The sequence below is a fragment of the Strix aluco genome, chromosome 1 (assembly GCF_031877795.1).
Source record: "Strix aluco isolate bStrAlu1 chromosome 1, bStrAlu1.hap1, whole genome shotgun sequence".
Taxonomy (NCBI): Eukaryota; Metazoa; Chordata; class Aves; order Strigiformes; family Strigidae; genus Strix; species Strix aluco.
In genome coordinates this window covers 9,285,137-9,306,322 of record NC_133931.1, presented here as the reverse complement: position 1 = coordinate 9,306,322, position 21,186 = coordinate 9,285,137, and the positions used below count along the sequence as shown (strand labels likewise).

Sequence of the window (21,186 nt, the reverse complement as noted above, 5' to 3'; positions counted from 1 at the left end):
ATGTTTTAGGTAAAGATGTCAAAGAGGGTTAACTTTGAAGAAAAAAGGCACCTCCTTGCAAGATTGTTTTTACAGAATATTATGTCAGTTGACTTCTGAGGATGTTTCGTTCTAAAGAAAAACAGATTTAGGTTTTTTTAGCTGATGCTTATGTGGAGTGAAATCACTTCTTTACAATAAACACCTTATTTGCTATTTGAGAAAAATGCATATAGTTGTTGGTGTGCTCTGTCATTCCTGACTGGTTTATCTGTTTGGTATGTTTGTAAACAAAAAAATACAAATTACTGTAGTAGTCTCAGGCAGGCTTTAGAATGTTTATCATTGTTATCTTCCTGAGAAAATATACTCATTTCTCACAGCTATCCCATGCTGCTTTGTTTTTGATTCCTATTAGCCTGTGAATTAAAAATGTGTGTCTTCAGAGTGCTGACTTAATTTAATATTCTAATTATAAAAATCAGAAGACTGCAATTTAACTTGTCCAGAGGCAAAATTAGTACATGTGCAATAATATGCAGACTAGGGTTGTGAGGTTTTCAAGTAACATTGCAAGGTAAATGTTCTTGCTAAGTTAGTACAGTTGATACTGCTTGCGGTATATTTACACCTGTTTGATACTGGAATAATACAAATATAAAGAATGCTACAACATTGGCAATTATTACTAATGTATCTTTTTAAAAAGTGAATTAAATTTTACTTCATCAAATTAATATCTAGGATTTAAAACACTTTGGATAAGTTGTATTTACTGATTTTGCTAGGTGAAAATTTGAATTGTCAAACTAAATATTTGAATTGTTAATGCTTATCTGAAAAAGAGGGCAGGAGAGGAAAAGAGACTCTTACCAGGTCAAGAAAAGATTATAGTGTCTTCTAAAAAAATGTATTAACCTGGGAAATTAAGTCATTCAGTAATTATCTATGCGATACTGTTTCAGGTGCATATCATAAACCCAGTGTTATTCACCTAGTGTAGATGTGTATGTTGGCAGCCTACTCTTCCTAGATTCCTTGCATAATCAAAGGAGAGGGGTGAAGCACCTCCAGAATTCCAGTAAGATCTGCATGACAGTCTAGGCTTGTTTGATGTTAGATGAGGATCCTAAGGTAATTCTGTATCAAACTTAGGAATTTTGAAACTGAAAACTAGGTGGAATCAAACCAGACATAGGCACAAAGCTCTTTTAATTGCAGTCCACTTTCTCAAAGTCAGGAGGTTTATTTTTATCCTTTCTTTAAACGGAAATACTAGACTTCTTGCATTTCACAATCTTCTAGAAAGATACTACGTGTCAAGAAAATCCACATAATTTATTTTCATATCTAAGTGCAATTCTTTATCAGTGTGATGAATCATTTCATTGCGTTTATTTTCCAAATATACTGTGTCTTTGAACAGCTAACCTTTACTATGCTTATTTCTTAGTAGCTTCTGTGTTTTGCTAATAACTGTTTCCCTCTTTTCTAAATCAAACATACATTTGAACAACTTTATATTTGATTTTAGAAGTACTAAAAAAGCCAACATTGTTATTATTTCTTCAGTGAATATGTCCTCCTTGAAGAACAGATGTTTTATTTCTCCTTCTAAAGCTGAGCTAGTACTTCCAGAGATAAAACATCAGTCCTCAGATCTTGGAAAATAAACTGTGTCAACTGATACAGATCTGTATCTTCTACAGATTAAGAATGCTGCGGTGGAACTGAGTTGTGTGTTGCATGCAAAACCCGCTGCTTATCCTGCCCTTCTGTGTTTTGATTTTTGTGTTCAGATAGTAGTTTCTTTACAAAGATTTGGTTAAGCAGGGTGTTACAAGGAAATGAAAGTCACTTTTGAAGTTGAGGGTCTTTCATTAGATAACCTGTGTCTTCACTAGAGCTAGAGCCTCTTTATGCACACTGGTAAATGAGTCCTACTCGCCTTCTGAAACACTCTCTGCTTAATGAATAAATTTGATGTTTTCACAAGGATAACCCATGAAGCTCCTCAGTTACATGAACATTCTTGAGAATATTTCAAGATCTACTTTTTGTTTTCTCCTTTTCATAAACAGGCAATTTTTTTTCTGAATATTTCAACAGGAAATGAATACCAGTGTCTGACACACAGTGCAGTATTCATGTGCAATTCTCTGTATCATCTTCCCTATCTGTACGCTTCTACATAAAATGGAACAGTGCTGTTTTTGTAAACTAGTAGTTGTCATGATTAATCATGTACTTGATTGTGTATGTGTATATATGTATTTTATGCTTTTCTAATTTTTATAATTCTCTGTCTAAAATGATCTAACATCAAAGTTGGCCCTGCTTGGAGTAGATAGTTGGACCAGAGGACCTTTAAATATCCTTTCTAACCTAAATTATTCTGTGATTTTAATACACATTTTCCCTTTTTTGTCTTTTATAGCATGGTCAGCAGTTGTACAGACACATCTACTTAGGCTGTAAAGAAGAAGACAATGTCCAAAAAAACTTTGAACTACTGTTTACATCTCTAGCTCTTACCACAATTGAATTAGCCAATGAAGAAGTGGTTATTGACCTCATTCGATTAGCTATTGCTTTGCAGGTATGAGTCTGAAACAGCATTGTGTTCATCGATTGACAACTTACACTTCTAATTGGCGATGTGGATAACTTTTTTGTTTGCATATAGATCTTCAAATTGGAAATCTTATCTTTCAGTCCAAATTTGATCAGTCCATTAAGGAAGTGCACTTTGTACGTACCCCTTACTAATAGGGAAGTTTCAACTAATCAGATTTGTTACAAACTTCTACAGCATGTTCTTTTCAGGAAGTGTTGCAGATATGGAAATTTGTTGGAACATTCCTTAGAATCACTGATACATTCATTAGCAAATTGACAAGATATTCTTACAACCTGTGATCTTGCATCACTGTTCTGTATAAAATATATGGACTGTCCTCACCTTGGAAGAAAGCTTTTGGTTAATTGATTGTTTGGAAATATTTGTCAAACCAGGCTATTTAATCTTACCTTAGAGTAAAATTCTGTCAGTGTGTTGACAGGCTTTATTCCTTAACATTTCCTTTACAGGATCAAACATTATTTCATATTTGCATACAGTCTTTGGTGAAACTGTATAACTTAGTAGGTTTATGTATGTTGAAATTAAAGCATTCAAATAAATAGCATTAGCATGTGCCATGGAAATTTGATGTAATTGTGTCCTGTATTTGCGGTTTACTCTCTGCCGTTAGCCTTATTCCCTAATGTGCACCTGCATTATGAAACCTCTGAAATGCAGAATGCATCCTTAATTTTAAAATACATCACTGAACCAAATCCTTACTTGATGAAAATGACATTAGGAGTTTTACTAGAGCAAAAATAATACAATCTGAATAATTATAGAAATGCTAATAAACATTAAATAATTCCATTTATGATACTGTATCTGTGACTCACAAGAGTGATTTTTTTATTATTAAACTACTGTTTCTAATTTTCCTGAAAAAAGTTATGATCAGCAGGTGGTAAGGACAAGAGACTACTACCAGTCATTAACCTGTACTCTCTTTCTGTGAAACAAGTGTTTGAGTTGAGTAGATTTATTTCTCTTCATAGAGGTTGAATCCTTCAAGCTCTCTAACTTCAGATTGATATGTACCTAATTTGGGAACAAGCTAAAAGACTAGGATTTTATGATGAGAGGTGTTAAATGCTAAGTAATACCAGATAGTCATCATATGTCAGCTAGTGTTACTGATCATAAATTTGACTTCCATATATTTGGGACAGCCTGTTAACTTTGGGAAGTATAATGCTATCTTTTATATTTCAGGACATTGCCATCATCAATGAGGATAATCTGCCAATGTTTAATCGTTGTGGTGTCATGGCATTAGTTGCAGCGTATCTAAACTTTCTGAGTCAGATGATTGCAGTTCCTGCCTTTTGTCAACATGTCAGCAAGGTAACACATAATTAAGTAATTTAAGTCATGTAGAACAGTACACATTCTACTGTAAAATGGATAAATTACTTCTGTCAAGTAGTGGCTTGTGGTGGTGTTCTCCTATATTGGGTCCACCAACATCGTCTTTGGTCTCTGATGACATTATTTGCTGACTCTTTATGCACAGAATTTTCTTAAGGTATAGCATTTTTATTTTGTTTATGGTACCATATATAATGGGCTAAATCCCCATCTGGTATAAGACTTTACAGCCTCACTGGCTTTGGTAAAACAGTATTGACATGCACAAGACCATGAGAAACAGATTTTTAGTCTAAAAGGTGAGTGCCACAATATCTTACTTCGGTTACAAGACATTCTAAAAGCCTTTTTTATGCTGAGGTAGATGTTAGTGAAGGATTGGTAATCTGCTACAGTAGAACCTCTTTTGAGCAACTTGGTCATTGGAGAAAATGGCTATGGAACTACTTTTGTACTATTTGGTTTGGTTTTTTTTCAGGTCATTGAAACTAGAAGTCTGGAAGCATCTTATTTTCTACCAGAAACAATTTTTAAAGACAAATGCAAGTAAGTACATATAGGATGTGAATTAGTGAACAGTGAAGTACCTATTTTACTATTAAAAATTGCACATCATCGAAATATGGTGCATATGTGAAAAATAATTTAGAGGTTTAACAATGTGAAGGATAGGCAGAACAAAAGCAAGCATTAAATGCATATATGCAAAAAATGTAGTTTTCAGACTTTTTTTATTGTAGTCAGAGGCACTTCTATCTGCACAATATGGTGTTTGGTGTAAGTGTTAACACAGCAGAATGCGTTTTCACTGAATCACAGAATGGGTGAGGTTGGAGGGGACCTCTGGAGATCATAGAATCATAGAATTGTTTAGTTTGGGAAAGACCTTTAAGATCATGGAGTCCAACCATTAACCTAACACTGCCAAGCCCACCACTAAACCATGTCCCTAAGCACCACATCTACACATCTTTTAAATACCTCCAGGGATGCTGATCATCTGGTCCAACCCTTGTGCTGAAGCAGGATCACCTAGAGCAGGTGGTTTGGAACCACATCCAGATGACTTTGGAATATCTCCAGGATGGACACTCCACAGCCTCTCTGGGCAACCTGTGACAGTGTTTGGTCGCCCTCACAGTAAAAAACTGTTTCCTGATGTTCAAACAGAACTTCCTGTGTTTCAGTCTGTGTCCATTGCTTCTGGTGCTGCCACTGGGCACCACTGAAAAGAACCTGGCTCCATTGTCTTTCCACCCTCCCTCCCTTAAGTTGGTTATACAAATTGATAAGATCCACCTTCTTTTCTCCATGCTGAACCATCCCAGCTCTCCCAGTCTTTCTTAATTGGAGACATGCTCCAGTCCTTTACTCCACCTCAGTGGTCCTTTGTTGACTCTCTAAAATAAGTCCATGTCTCTCCTGTCCTGGGGAGCCCAGCACTGACATAGTGCTCCAGGTGTGGCCTTAACAGTGCTGAGTAGAGGGGAAGGATTTCCTCCCTCAACCTGATAGCAGTACTCCGCCTTATGCAGCCCAGGAAACCCTGAGCCTTTTTTGCCACAAGGGCACATTGCTGGCAAATGGCAAATACTATTACTCTGCAGTTGTTTTCTATATAACAAAGACCATATTCTCTCAAGATGTAGCAGAATAGGTGAGGAACATATTTCAGACAACCAAGAAGTGTTAAGGTAGTTTAAAATATTCCAGTGGTATTCAAAGCACTAATTTTGGGCTGTATATTCATTCCTAAAAATCTGAGCAAGTTTTATTTCCATCAAATCATTGCCTTTGACCCTTTTGGTTGCTTACAGACATTAGAAAAATATTGTACTTAGCAAACAAATCTGTATTGGTAGATAATAACTTCGAATATATATTTCGACAGTCTTCCAAAATCCTTAGAGAAGCATGAAAAAAATTTATTTTTCCTGACGAACAAGATTGCAGAATCATTAGGAGGCAGTGGATACAGTGTGGAAAGATTGTCAGTTCCATATGTACCCCAGGTAACAGGTAAGTGGTGATTAATGGTAAAACTACTAAGTACCAGTTACTAAGAATGCCTTCCTAGTGTGTTGTGTGCCAATGAAATGTAATGTGACTACTTGGCAACAAAACTTAATCATAGTATAATTTTATTTTCTCAATATGTTGGTTTTTTTTTCTTCTCATGACCTACTGTATTATTCTTAAGAAGTTTCAACTTTGTGTCACTTGAAGATTTTGTTTTCCTTAAATTCAGGAGGTGGGGCAGAAAGCTCTTGAGCCCTCTTCCACTCTTTTTAATGAAGTCTTTGCTTTCAAAAGAATACCTGAGAAGATCGTAGTGATTATTACTGGTTTTCTGTATTAACTTGAGTTAGCAGGTGAGAAGGGATTATACAAGTCAGCATACTTTTATCCTTTTTATGTAAACACTGCATGGAATGTATTCCATCCTTTTGCCATATAGCCTTGTGCTGACTTAGTTATTGGCCTTAGTGAAATTCTCAATGAGCAGATGTTAATTTAATCAAGAATTTTTTTCCTCCATTAGATAGCTATGCTACCTTAGTGTCAGGTAACACAATGAAAAATGAAGTACACCTGAGGAAAACCTGTGAGAGTTCATTGCTACCCAGGATGCATGAATAGTGCATGTGAATGACTAGCTAGTATGTGATATTGTGTGTTCTAGGCTTTTCATATATTTTCAACAGCTAATTGAGCAACTTACTGGGAAAAAAGTTTGAAGAATTTGTTTTATTAACTATGTGTGTTTTGTGGCTGTAAATACCTGGTTGCTATTGTAATAGACTATGGGACATCCCAGTGTGAAGCATGATCTTTTTGTGAAATAAAAGTACTTAGCAGGAAAATGTGATTCTTATGTTTTGTAGCTCATGCATAGAAAGAAACATAGTACGTATGGACAGTGAATGCCAGATCTGTCACACTTGCAATATGATTCAGAGACATTGGTGCCTGCTCTTGAATAAGCTTTTTGGATAGCTGCTATAGGAGGGAATGAGTTCTCCAGAACAGTAGATGTGGTTTTGTCCCAAGTGCTAGCAGGCTAGGTTGTCATCTTCTAAAAAGGAAAAAGTTGCTATACTTAACAGATTATTTCTTCTTGCATCCAAAAAAACAGTTAACATATTTTAATATTGTCAGAAGAGGCAGGTAACAAGTAAGCAATTGTTAGGTTTTCAAATTTTTACTGTTTTCAGGTGAATGAGAATGGAATGAGAAAGATAGCCTGGTTTGAAATTTATGTTAAGCCTCTTCTAGAAATTGAGATGTATTTGTACCCAAATGACCAAATGCATTCCTACACAGTAAGGTACGTAAGTTCTGACATCAAGGTTAAGTGAGTTTAGCTGCAAGTAGGTGATTATCTGCCTCTTCTGGTGATGAAAAATGGCCATATTTAATGCTAAATCTTAGCATATGTGAATCAGATGGGGTTTGGGCACTTTTGTAATCTTTTTGTAAAGAGCAGCACCCAAAATTAGTTCCATGTCTGTTATCATATCTCATTAGGATCATTAATTTCTGATCCTGTGGGATATTGAGCTTCCAAGGTTTTCATTTAACTAAATCAGGACCAAACCGATTATGATTTGGAATTCTGAAACTTTTCTTTTTTTACTTCAATGAAATGTTTCATTTCTGCAATTATATTACAAAGCTAGTATATAGCATTTCAAAATATTCATTTTAGTAAAATATTGATTCATTTTTTGTATATTCCTGTGAAAGTTATGATTGAACCCAAAAAGCCAGTAAAGATTTTATTATTTCTAATATTCTAATTATTTCTACTATTTCTGAATATCAATGATGTAATACTTAACAATGACTTACAAAATCATCATCCTGTCTCTTTCAGGTTTTGGTACTTCTTATCAGTTTGAAAGACAATATTTGCAACTTTTTGTACCTTGTTCTCTTCTTTATTTGGGGGAGGGGGGAAGCTGATAATTTAAATGTACATTTAATAATTTTTTTTCTATACATATTTTTTTTTTTAAATTTAGCTCTATTTCCATCAGGCAAAAAACCTTATAAATGCAGACACAAGTCAAAAGGTAAAAATGAGTTTGTAGGTCAGCCTGCTCTCCTACTAGCTGTGGTGTGTCTGTATATGATGTGCACAAAAAAAACCCGCTTTTAGAAGGCCTTTAGACCTTTAGGCCAGGTATTGTGTTGTACTTAGTGTACCTAGTATTTCCTTCCACTTTTTTTTTTGTTTATCTCCTTGATATACCTGTAGCAATGTTAGCTGCCACAAGGTTTGCCTTTGTGTTTACTCTTGGTTTGGAACTCTACAATATGGTAGCTTCCTATTTTCTTTTCCTGAGCAGGTAGTAGGGCTATAGGTATCATTTTTGTGATAGTATTAATTACCTCTTTGAGTGACATTACAGGAACTTGGTAAAAGGTTGGAAAAAGCTCTCATCTGTTCACAGAATGCTGATTCATCTTACTCATTGGCTGTTGAGGATAAAGGTCCACTAGCAGGACATGTATACATGCATGCGTTCTGTGTGCATCCCACCAGTAGCTGGGCTTAGACACTGTCTACTCATCAGCTGTCTCCTGGTTCCCAGTCTCCCCAGTCACTGACATCTGAGCATGAGTGTCCCCAAGGCCCACAGCTGCTGGTCCAGATCCCCCTTGTGCACACCAATGCACATGTGCGTGTACACATTGGTCTCAGTCAACCCCCCACGTTCCATAGTCTTTCTGACAGTTGGCCTGGGCCTCCTGGTCTCTCCAGGTGCCTGCACCTGAGAGACACACAGAGCGCCAGACACACACGGACACCCCCTGGCTCCCAGGCCACTTGACCTACTCACATGCTGGTCCAGCTTGATACTCCCTTGTGATCACGCACTGGCGCTGTGCACCTTCGCTCCCCGCAGACACACGGGCCTTCTGACCTGTGCTCTGACTCCGGTTGCTGTGCTCAGACCACCCTGCACACATCTGTGCAAAGAATAGAGTCCCTCACCCAGAAAAAGAGAAATGGGATTTACTCAGAAGATGGGACAGGCTGCACTGAGGAGGCTCAGGGCATGGCCAGATGCACGTACTGATCAGCAGCTAGTTTACATGGGACTGATGCCTTTATCCCCTTATCCCTCTCTTTTCCTTGCTTCCTCCTTCTCAAACCATCTCAATCCTCCTTTTCCCAACCCTTGCTTCCATCCCTAAACATCCCATACTAAGCCTGGTGCAACCCCAAGGTGCTGTTCCCCTGTATTACACAGTGTGTCCTGTACCCCAGTCACTGATCCCACCTCAGCCAGTGAGGTGACCCAGAGAGCTGCTTCCATTGCCCCATGGGGTGGGTGCCACCCCTAGGCCATGGGGCCAAGGTTCCTGGGACAGCCCTGGCAGGGGCTGAGGCAGTGGGTGTTGGGGCTCCACCACTGCCCTCGTGCCTCTGGGCTCCTTCGTGTGTGTGGAGACGAGCTGTATACCATATAACAGGAAAAAATTGCAATTTTTCACATTTTTTATTTACCACTTATTATTTTAAAATTAGAAATGAATGGACGTTTTTATTAGGCAAGTATAGTGAGGCATCCATTACAAAAATAAACTCTATCCAGAGTAGTCCCAGAAATGTATCTTCTGGTGTTTGCATGTCAATTATAGAGAGAGCAGCAAGATGGCAGCAAAGATATAGTTTTGTCTTGTGTTTACCCTTGAAGGCTAAGGTGCTTTCCTCAGACTCTGTATGTATTGGGTTGTGTAACAGTGAGCCATCAGAGATTAAAAATCAAGTAAATCCTTTAAAATGCCACTTTAAATGCTCAGACTCTCTGGCAAAGATAGCTAGAATTCTGGTGGTTTTCACTAATCTTATTCTTTCACTGCCTCTTCATCTTAAAATGGCATTTCATTTGTATGACTTCTGAAAGTTCTTTCTTGATTTTTAAAACCTGAGTATGTTCAGCTGTGCTGGAATGAATTCTGTTTGTTCATGCTCAATATTTACACTGCCAAAGCACTTTGCTAGAAGTGGTTTAAACAAAGGTTGCAGAAGAACCAGAATAAATTAAGTTGTGGTGGGAGAGCTTTACAGTCATTCTCCTTATCTTAGTATCAAGTGCCTGTAGGTGCTTCTGACTACATGCAGTGCAAGTCATCAAATAATAATGGCCAGATCCAAATGACTTGATCTTGGCTAAAATCTAAAATATGGCATCGCAATTCATGGTTTTGTAAATGAGATACATGAAAGTCAGGCCACTCAAGTCTCCATTTCTCAGAGGATGCTCATGACACATCTGTAAATGTATTTTTACTGGGGGTTTTTTTGAAATCTTATGTTAATATATTGTCAAATATGAGAAAAGATTATTGGTGTATTATCTCAGGAATGCAGTTACAAAAGGAAAATCCATCAACTGATGGATCATTTGATCATAATCTCCTAATGCGTTAATGAAATTGTTGTGCTTCTTTTGGTATCAGCGCAGTTGGTCTTATTCTGACAACTTTTTAAGCCAGCTGGACTTGCTAAAATGTTTGTAGGAACTTAGAAATGGAGAGAATTTTTTTCACTAAGTAGATTTTTAGACTCATTGAATATGGTACTTGGAGCGACAAGAATAAGGAAGCATCGTTGTTCATTTCCATTCAGAAATCTTCATTTCTCCAGTCAATGAGTCATCTTCCAAGAAGTCCTTTTCTGTTTCAGAGTACCTTCAAATCAAGATCTTAATATTTCAGTTTCACAACAACAACAACAACAAAAAAAGTTCAGGCTTATGTAAATTAGTCTGCAGCAATATATCATTATGTGCTATGTTATTTATTATGCATTTGAATAAGATCTCATTTTTTTAAATTCTGGTCTTTCAAGGGAAATTTGGCAAGGTCTGGGATGAGAGGGGGAAGGGACAAAAAAAAGTTATTTTCCTTCATATTTAATAATTTAGAACAGTAACTGTTCATTTTTCTCAACAATCCAAATGTTAAAATAGATGATCTTGGGTTAAATAAGCATATAGAAACAAATCTACATCTGATGTGTAGAGATTTGATCATGTTTCAACTGTTATACAGAAAGTAAGATAAGTTGTTTTAATTCTAGATGAGGACAGACTCTCCAGGAGGAAGAGCATTGTGGACACGGTATCTATTCAGGTGGATATTCTGCCTGGCAACAACACAGATGATAAGGTATGAAAATCACAGGATATTTTAAAGCAGCATCTTTGGGGGGGATGTGAATGAAGCTTTCCCAGAAAATCTAATATCTAATTGTTCTATTGTTCTAATATCTAATTGTTCTATTCAAAATGCTTTGGGGTTTTGATGTTTTTTTAACTTCTGTGTTTGTAGAAATGTGTTGTCAAAGACACTGATACTGATCTTGCTCTAAAAATGTATTTTGTCACTATAGTTTTTACAGATAGTACTGCAGAATATGGGGTAGCAATACATATATATGCCAAACAACTAATATTTTATGAGTAAATATTCTAAAATATGTTCTTTGAATTTTGAAATAAATAAATTGAATTTTTGAAATAAATCTTTGAAATAAATTCCTGCATCTGTATCCCTGCATCATTTGAAGTATGAGTCTTGTTCATCCACATGGGGCTGACAGATATAAGACTAGTGGGAGACCTGCTGTCTTTGAGAGGGGCAGGTAAAGACTAGGCAGGCTACATACACTTTTCCCTTCCAGAAGAGTTTAGCACACAGTGCTTTAAAGTCACAAGAAGGATAAGATAGCAACACAAAGTTCATATGTAGGGTACAGGAGCTGATGCTAATTATCCCTTAGGAAGACTGCATTATAATTAAAATTATCCCACATCTTTTGACACTTCATTTGAAGTATTTCTTAAAATAAATTTCTGTTTCTACTGAATCTTTTCCAAGGTTCTGCTGATTTTTTATTAACCAGATTTCTGCTGGTTGCAATTGAGATTAGCTGTTGAAATTGAGGTGCTTGTACCTGCAAATAAATCCTACCTTTAGCATCTTCAAGCACAAACCAGCTAGGGACATGAAACAGAATGTGTGGACAGAGGCGAGCTGGATGTTAGTTAAAAATGCAGTGTTAACCTATTACAAAGGAGCAAGCTTCATTTTAGAATTTACTGACAGAAGTGATTTATGTTTTGCATGATTATTATTCCTTACTGCTTTCTGCTGATGATAACTCAGATGATATTTTGTGTTCACTTCTTGCTATTGTGCCTTGGCAAGGATACAGATAAACTAGATAAAAGTTTAGGAGAAAGAAGGGGTTTGAAAAATAAGCCAGATTATCACAATCTTTAGCTTTCTAAAGAAAGTAAATGCTCCTAATAGGAATGGGGGTGTTTGCTATTAGTATCCTTTTTAAAATCATGTATTATATGTGATTATATGTGATTGAACATCTCTTTTGAAAGTAGAATTAATTGAGAGAAGTTTCCATTTGAGATACCAAATGATTATGCTGATGTTATGTTAAGCATTGATATATAGACATTTTTTGGAGAGGCTATAGCAGTTGTAGATAAATCAAAATCTTTGTATGGGTTCTCAGTTAATGTGGTACCATGTCTTAGAGAATGAATTACTGTTTGTCTCACTTAAAAATAAGACTTTTATTAATCAGAAACAAATGAACAAAGCTTTCCTTCTTTAGTTGCTTGACAGTGTTTGTTTACAATGCAAAGGGAAGACCAATATTTTCCAGTTTGCTGACTGCATCTTGATACCTATATCATGAGCAACTGAAAAACTGATAGATAGACCAGAACGAACATCTCAGTCATAGTGAGGCTCCAGTATTATGCTCTTGCAATTGGTTAATCATATAATTATTTAGGTTGGAAAAGACCCTTAAAATCATGGAGTCCAACCATTAACCTAACACTGCCAAGTCCCCAGGCTAGACCATGTCCCCAAGTGCCATGTCTACACGTTTTTTAAGAACCTCCAGGGATAGTGACTCTACCACTTCCCTGGGTGGCCTGTTCCCTTGGTAATGGTGTTCTGTAATTTTTGCTAATTCTTGTTCCCTCAATGTGCGTGGTTTTGGCCACGTGCAACATAAGGTGATACAGTGGATGTAACTCAGGAGGAGTTAAAAAAGAAAGAAGTCCACAAGGATATTAAATCTGGTTCTCTTGCTATGTAAATTAGTAAGTATAGCATAATATATAACTGTCAGCAGAATTAAACTGCAAAAAAAAGGAGCATAAGACTGTGATTGAGAGGATAAACTACTTAATGTAAGTTTTAGAATTAACGATGTATAGTATCACTTCTACACTGAGGTAGAAGACTCTTTATCCATAAAATACCTATTATTGTATACCAAAGAAATGCAGGTTTTTTGTCAGCTCAATCAAAGTTTCTTGTTGTGGCACGTGTGTTAGTGAATCCTGTTCAGGAAGATGGTTTATTCCGTAGTTATCTTCATTTTTAAGATGAAAGCACTTGTAAAAGCTGCTAGTGCTTCTGTGATATTAATAGCCAAGTATAATGCTGGCTAATATCAGCAACTACTGTGGATATTAATTAGAAATCTGTAAGGCTTCCATAAACAAGTAAAATTTACCAAATATGAATCATATAAAAGGTGATTATTTAAAAACCTGCATGCTGTTAATCTCTAGCTATAACCACAAATATTTGACATAAAGGGTGTTTTGCTGTTTATTTATTAACCTTTTATATATTCAGAGGTAGAGAATACAATGCTAATGTAGTAAAATCTGTTAGAAAAGCATCATTTACAGCCCCATCTTCTGAAATAACACTGATGTGAAAAGGAAACAGCTACTTTTGGCTTTTCCATTTACAGTAGGTCAAGTCAATGAATTAAAAATTTGAAAGAATTCAGTCTCTTCTTAATTGGGTGAAATAAACTTTTTGCTACCTTACAGATCTTTTATCTTAAATCATATTAGACCATTCTAAACAATTAGTGTTAAAGATAAAAGTGCTGCCTGTTTACATGTAGTTTGTTTTGAAGGTTTAAAGTAAGGCAGTCCAAGCCAAGAAACCATGTTATATTCAGGTGAACACTGTTCTGCCATCTAAGCATTCTCCCCTAATACTATCACAGTGGTTTCACTGTAAATATGCTTACTGATACAGAAACTCTAGATCTATAAAGAACTGGAACACAAAGATCCATGAGCTGGAGCTCTTCAGAGAAATGTTCATGCATCTTTGGTAATTTTGCAGCCCCAAGCGATTCCTAATGCAGTACATCTGCAGCAGCAAATGGGTATTCACATTGCTAAATGAACAATTTTTCTCAGTGCATCAGACATAGCTTGTTATGAAGAGCACTTTAGCTCCAATGTTTATGACATAAGCACCAAATTATTTGGAGCCCATACTGGCATGAAGTTAGCCTAAAGCAATAACCATTTTCCACTGTACCCTTCACTACCATCTCTTATTTTCGTAGCAGATTGCTGGTAACTCAGCTAGTCTCAGGACCAGTTGCTGTGATTCACAATAGCTGTGTAAGAACCAGTACTGAGGCTTAACAGTATAGAAACACCACAGCATATTGCTGACCCAAAGGAGGGTTCTCCAAAATTCAAGTCCTTTTCCAAAGTATTGTTGCCATAGCCCATCTTGACTAGAATTTGGAAAGTTTTCCTTGATCTCCTTTGATAACAATTTCCTCACTAATTGCAGTGGCTTAAAAACATGAATTAATGATTTGTGGGCTGTCATAGAAACTCCAGATAAAGCTATTAGAAACTTGTGAGGCAGAAAAGCTCTGTGGCCATTTTGCCCTTCTGTATTTAAAATTGCTTATTTTTTAGAAGCTTATATGTTATATGTGAGATTTAAGGGGTTTTGTTTCTTTGTGTTTAGGTTGATAACACTGAAGAAATCACCTTTGAAGCTTTGAAGAAAGCAATCGGTAAGATTTATTACAATTGTGTTTATGCAGCATAGTTCTAGATTACTGTGGAATTACTAGAGAAGAAGGTGTGGCCAGAATAACATAATTAAAATATTACATTTGTTTCTCTTCAGGTAATAAATTTATTTAAAACTTGTTAGTTATTTCTAAATTTCTGAAATGATACCTTGATAATTTCAGTGAATTCATTTTCTGAAGCTAATGTGTCTGAATGAAAAGCATCTGGAAGTGCCTGTCATATATTAAATTTGCCCTTATAGGCCAAGCTATAAATTATGTGAGATTTTTCAAATTCCATTGAGTGATTATTTATAAAGCAACTTAAATATTTCTTATGTAATAAGATTTTCAGGTCTTTAGTGCATTCAGAAAATAGATTGTAAGGTACACATTGTGGACTTCATAAACACTCAATTTTTTAAAATAATCTTTTTCTGACAAATGACCCAGCTACCAGAACTCAAAATTATCCAGTTTCCTTATTTCATATCACTATAAGTAATTGCTAATTAATGCTGTCCAGTCCCCCAAAATCTCATCCAAAATATGGATTAGACATGGTTTAAACAATAGACACTGACATTTAAGACAATAATTCAATCTGGCAGTTTTCCAAACTTGCCTAATCACTTAGACACTTAAATTCACTAGATGCTGGAAAGTCCCAGTTGGTTGTAGGTTCACTCAGTCTAGGGAGGTTGAACTCACTTTTCCCAAATTCTGACAGAAAATTCTGCCCACCTGTCTGCATGATACTTGGAGGGAGGATATCCCTTCTTTTCTCTTGAGGCTGAAGTTGTGTTTAGTGAGTGAGAAGTGCAGTCTTGAGCCAGATAATAAAGCAGAAACAAGCCTGGATGTACTCATACTTAAAGCACATAGCAAGAAAGGGGCAAAACTGGGGTCCTCAAACCAGCTCCCTAAAATTGTATCTGCATTTTGATTTAGAAGCCATGACAGATGAAAGCTCTCTTTTGTATGGTTGCATCACTTCAAATACAGTGCTTGTTTCCTTTTGCAGTGCAATTTGAAGGTTTATATCACTTATTCTTGATAGGAAAAGATTACATTTTTCTTTATTTTTTTAAAATTTTTTTAAGATAACAATGGACTTGAAGAACAGGAAAAAGAAAAAAGGCGCCTTGTGATTGAAAAGTTCCAAAAAGCGCCATTTGAAGAAATCGCAGCACAATGTGAAACCAAAGTGAGTTTCTGAAAAGTATTATACAGCATCGAAGATACTAGTATAAGTATTAATGAGGATGAGCTGGCTAAAGGTGATTTATCTTATGTCACTGCTGCTGTTACTGCCACAGAAATTCAGTTCTTTGTCTTCAGTTATTGTCTCCCCTAATATCAATGTCGGGACATACCAGTTATTTAAAGTGTGCTTTTGATTGTTCCTAGACCATTTGAAAAGGAATGGAAATCTCATACACTCTTCATCTTAACGTTTTCCTTGCTGTCTTTGAAGGCAAGATTCACTGTCCATTCCTATTTCATCCTGGGATAACTGGAGCAGTAGTTACCCCATCATAGATTTCGAATAACTAAGTGTATTTCAGGTTTGTTAAACTCCTATCTGCAGTAGCAAAACTTGCTGTATATTCCTTGTACTCCAAGACAGGCTCACTCAATCTCAAAGCCTCTTCAGGGCTCAGAATCCTTGCAGCAATGAGAAAAGAAATTGAAACAGGAACTGCTGCCTAGATTTGCCATGTGGTGACATGGAACACACTCACCAAGTATGGCCTGGCACATTCATTTTAGATTGGTTCAATATATAGTAGTTAATAATTCAATTTTAATTTTTTTTTTCTTAGGCAAACTTGCTTCATGATAGACTTGCACAGATACTGGAACTCACCATTCGGTAAGGCTTTATGCAAGAATATGATGAATGAAAAATGAGTTATAAAACAATTGTGACTACTTGCAGATGGTCATGTCATAGTGTTCTTAAACACATGTAATAGGCAGAAAACAATTAACTTAACTGAATGTTGTGGTTTAACCCTGGTAGGCATTTCAGCCCCACACAGCTGCTGGCTTACTCCCCCTCTGTGGGATGGGGAAGAGAATTGGAAGGGTAAAAGTGAGAAAACCCCTGGGTTGAGATAGGAACAGTTCAATAGACAAAACAAAAGCTGTGCACGCGAGCAAAGCAAAATAGGAAATTCATTCACTGCTTCCCATCATCAGGCAGGTATTTAGCCACTTCTAGGAAAGCAGGGCTCCATCATGCACAACGGTTACGTGGGAAGACAAACGCCATAACTCCAAACATCCTCCTCTTCCTCATTCTTCCCTGAAACCTATTACTGCTGAGCATGACGTCATATGGTGTGGAATATCCCTTTGGTCAGTTGGGGTCAGCTTCTTGCCCACCCCCCAGCCTACACACAATGGCAGGGCAGCATGAGAAGCAGAAAGGCCTTGGTGCTGTGTGAGCACTGCTCAGCAATAGCTAAAACATCCCTGTGTTACCAACACTGATTTGGGCACAAAACCAAAACATAGCCCCATACAAGGTACTGTAAAGAAAATTAACTATACCAGCCAAAACCGGTACACTGAAAAAGAGTAGTCTTCCCTAAAACAGTCACTAATTTTCTTGTTATTATTTTGAATCTTTTAGATAGTGGAGAATATCCAGAAAACATGCCATGTTCTTACAATATTTCTAAGTATATCAGTAGTATTGAACAATGCTGTTGTTTTCCCATTGCTGTATCTGTTTAAGAAAGAAATTAAATACTGAACACCCAAAGTGGTACATGACATTATTATAGTTGTGCACATCCATTGTATAGTATAAATAATATTTGTTAGTAATAAAATGCATTTTCATAGTTCTCTAACATCAGTGAAGTTGATGATTTAGACCAGAGTACAAAAAACAAGGCATGATAATTTCATTACTTTTTCAGGAATAGAATAAAATACTGATAGTTGGGGAGGGGGGTGGGGTGGGGGGGGAAGTAGTTTACTCTTGTTTCTCATCTATTAATATAAAAAATTGTAAAAAAGAAAGCAATCCATATAAATACAAATTATATGTATTGATTGTTCTTCTCACACAGTCCTCCACCTAGCCCCTCAGGAACGATGACCATTACTGCTGGACATGCTCATTACCAGTCTGTTCCAGTCTATGAGATGAAGTTTCCAGATCTTTGTGTGTATTAAGTGTCTTCTGAAGTCTGCTGGACATTATTTAGAGTAGAGTACAATAGAAAGAACAAGATGAGTTTTCAAATTTTGTTGTTTATTTCATCTAAACTAACTTTAAAACAATGATGGACATGAGCCAAATACAGATTTCTCTAGCCAAACTCATGAGACTGTCTTGAGTTGTTTTCTTCTGTAATATATTTGAAGTTAGGTTTTTCATATATTATGTTTCTTCTTTTTCATATTTAAGTACACATAAAAGTCAGATCTAAACCTTGTTTTGCCATATAGGTGAATATTTCAGTTACTCTAGGAATTCGTATTTCTGTAAATTCCTTTAATTTGAGACATTGTAACTGAAGAACCGTTAAAGCTTTCTTGGTTTTTTTGTTTGCTTGTTTTTTCTCCTATCCACCTCAATTATATATCTAAATAGAATGCTTTGGCTTGCTTCATCTTGTTAAATGTAGCCAGTGGAGCACTACCTTAGCTCCCTTTTGTTCATGCTGTCATAGTTGGTCAACTTATTTATTTTGAAATATATGGAAAAAAACAATACCTTACATGTGTTCAAGTACAGTAAATGAATTAATGGACACTTGTTAAGTATTTTTTTTTGATGCATCACATAACATGCTTTTTAGATGTATATGCCCAGTATATGTCCTGTGTTTTTTGCTAAAAGTTAACTGCTTTGCATAAGAGAGGATAAATCTCCTCCTGAAGCACTGAATTGTGCAATATTTTTCATGTCTTAAGGTGTATGGTTTACAGACTGTACTTTTGAAAATGCAGTAGTATTTTACTGTCTGCTTTAGTATAAATACATGAGAGATATATTTAGTATAGCAGAAAATAAACTGAGGGCATTTTAAATCATAAATATGGAAATTACAAATATATTCTATGAGGTATTTCTCTGTAGTTTATTACAGCTTTTTAATGATATTTTAGAAATTGAAAGAAAACTGGATGAAACCATTTAAAGACCAAGAATTTATTACCTATGTTTTCAAGCAAAAGCATTTTTAGAGATGCATCTTTGTGTTCATTCATTTCATTTCTCAAACTTTTCTAGAAATAAGAAGAATATGGTAACTTTCATAGGTTTATGTATCTGAGTATACTATTCAAACGCACAGAAAGTAAAACTGATACAGTAAATCACTGACCTTTTGATGATAATTGTCAAGGCTGTTTTTATGACTCACTGAATTCTGCAGGCAAAAAGGAAAAGCAGCTTTTGTTGATGCCATGAATAGTAAGTTTGAAGTCCCTTAATCTATCTGAATCTGACTGAAGCAGCACAAACACGAATGAATGATCTCAAATAATCTATAATGAATGTAAGACATTTAAGTTAGCCAGCAGTTTAGATGAACAGTGATCAGGCCATGAACAAAGTGATCTAACTTCAGTTAGCCCTGCTTTGAGCAGGAGCTTGGTTTAGATGACCTTCAGAAGTCCCAACCTAAATTAATCTATGATTGCATAATTCTAAGATTGGAATGGTTATCAGGCCATCTAATTTGCTGACTGTTTTGAGCATTTGCAAACCCACTGTAAAAAGGATTTTAAGTTTTTTGAAATGTAGTACAGTATTCCACTGGACTGCTTTCAACAGCCTGACGTGGCATAACATCAGAGAAATATCAGCTACTTAAACCTATGAGATAACATGCTGAGACTTTCAGAAAGCATTCGCAAAACTCAAAAGGTAATTGAGACCTTCTTTTCAGTTTAACAGTGCAATCACAGCTGTTAGTGGATGACGAAACAGCCCCTTATCTACAGCATTCCGTTGTGATTTTTACTGCTGCAGCGTATCAGCCTGATCAGACCACAGTCTACAAATAAATAAGACTCTAGCTTTTAGTTTTCACTTTTTGGGGTTTTTTTTAAGGTAAGATATAATAGACATAATTTTGGCCTATATAAAGAGTGTAATTTTTTTAATAGTAAATCTAACCTAGGGATACAATGTAAAACACTTATCCACTCTGTCATTTTTTAAGAACAACACTGTGTGCTTTTGTACAAAAAGAAAATGAGGAGTCTAAGAAATAAAGAATGTACTTCTGTTTGCACTCTTGCAGTATGAAGACTGTGCTGTAAATACAGGATTGTTTCTGTGATTGAATTCTGTTGCATGAATGCTGCATGTGAAAATAACCAGATTCAGCATTTCACTTTTTGTTCTGTTTATGAAGTACTTTTCATTTATGCTAATGGTAGGTTACCATGTTTTCAGTGTTCAAATGAACTTTGTTTGGGAAATGCAGGTGTTGTGCAGGTATTGTGCAGGGAATGAAGAGCTTGTAACACTCTGTGTATTCACATGATATTTAATTTCTTCCTTTCTGGAAATTCAGGGAGTCTGTAAGTTGATAATTGGTTCACTCTGGCCTTTGTAGCCAGGTGGGAGACAGGAGTGACTGTAAAACTTACTGTTTTGGTAGCTATTGTTATATGTAGCTAATGAATGAAACCAAATGAATTAAGAATGCTGTCGTACAGTATAAAGCTGCTGTGTTTCACTTATCTCTTTATGTTCTTGAGCAAGTTGCAGAACTTAAAAGCTCCATGTGTATACTGGCCCTCTGTTATCTGCAACACATTGAGTACTGTCACAATGTTTATAAATTGGTATCCAGCTATTTAAATGTATTCCAGCTTTTGCTTTGGGTTCTCTCTCCCATTATGTAATTTTGAAAAATTATAGCTTTTGGTAGTGGGTCACTTTAAAGTAAATTAAATCCATGTTAATTTCAAAAGATAGAAATAGCCTGTTGTCCAAAATCAGAGTAGGGCTAATTTGTTTGCTGTTCTGATGGTCATATCTTCTGTACTGTACGTAATGAACCAGTTTCAGTAAATGTAAGAACACACTGTGCAATCTATATTTAAGCAATAAAATAAACCAAAATTTAAAAACAGTCTTTTCTAAGGTGTCATTTAATTTTTATTGCTCACAATTAAAATGTCAATGATGGTATTTTTTTGCGTTTAAAATAGACCTCATTTTACACACCTCTGTTTTCCCAAATGTTAAAGCATTGCAACATTATTAAACTACTACTTTTATTTATGATTAAACCATTGCTATTGCTAAGACCACCAAAATTTGAGAATGCAA

General features: G+C 35.9%; 1 protein-coding gene across 7 annotated transcripts in view; it reads left to right on the top strand.

Moving 5' to 3' along the window:
* EFR3A (EFR3 homolog A) overlaps positions 1-20,986 on the top strand; it is a 102,685-nt gene extending 81,699 nt beyond the window's left edge. For 5 of the 7 annotated variants that reach the window (XM_074840069.1, XM_074840043.1, XM_074840250.1 and 2 more), the window contains 10 exons: positions 2,417-2,578; positions 3,818-3,949; positions 4,452-4,519; positions 5,865-5,992; positions 7,999-8,049; positions 11,070-11,158; positions 14,825-14,873; positions 15,977-16,080; positions 16,700-16,749; positions 17,960-20,986. In XM_074840069.1, coding sequence (XP_074696170.1) covers positions 2,417-2,578; positions 3,818-3,949; positions 4,452-4,519; positions 5,865-5,992; positions 7,999-8,049; positions 11,070-11,158; positions 14,825-14,873; positions 15,977-16,080; positions 16,700-16,749; positions 17,960-18,065 — 939 coding nt within the window. In that variant the 3' untranslated portion in view covers positions 18,066-20,986. The remainder of the gene's footprint in view (positions 1-2,416; positions 2,579-3,817; positions 3,950-4,451; positions 4,520-5,864; positions 5,993-7,998; positions 8,050-11,069; positions 11,159-14,824; positions 14,874-15,976; positions 16,081-16,699; positions 16,750-17,959) is intronic. The other 2 variants (XM_074839980.1, XM_074840161.1) reach the window with 2 other exon arrangements.
* Positions 20,987-21,186: the final 200 nt, after the last annotated feature.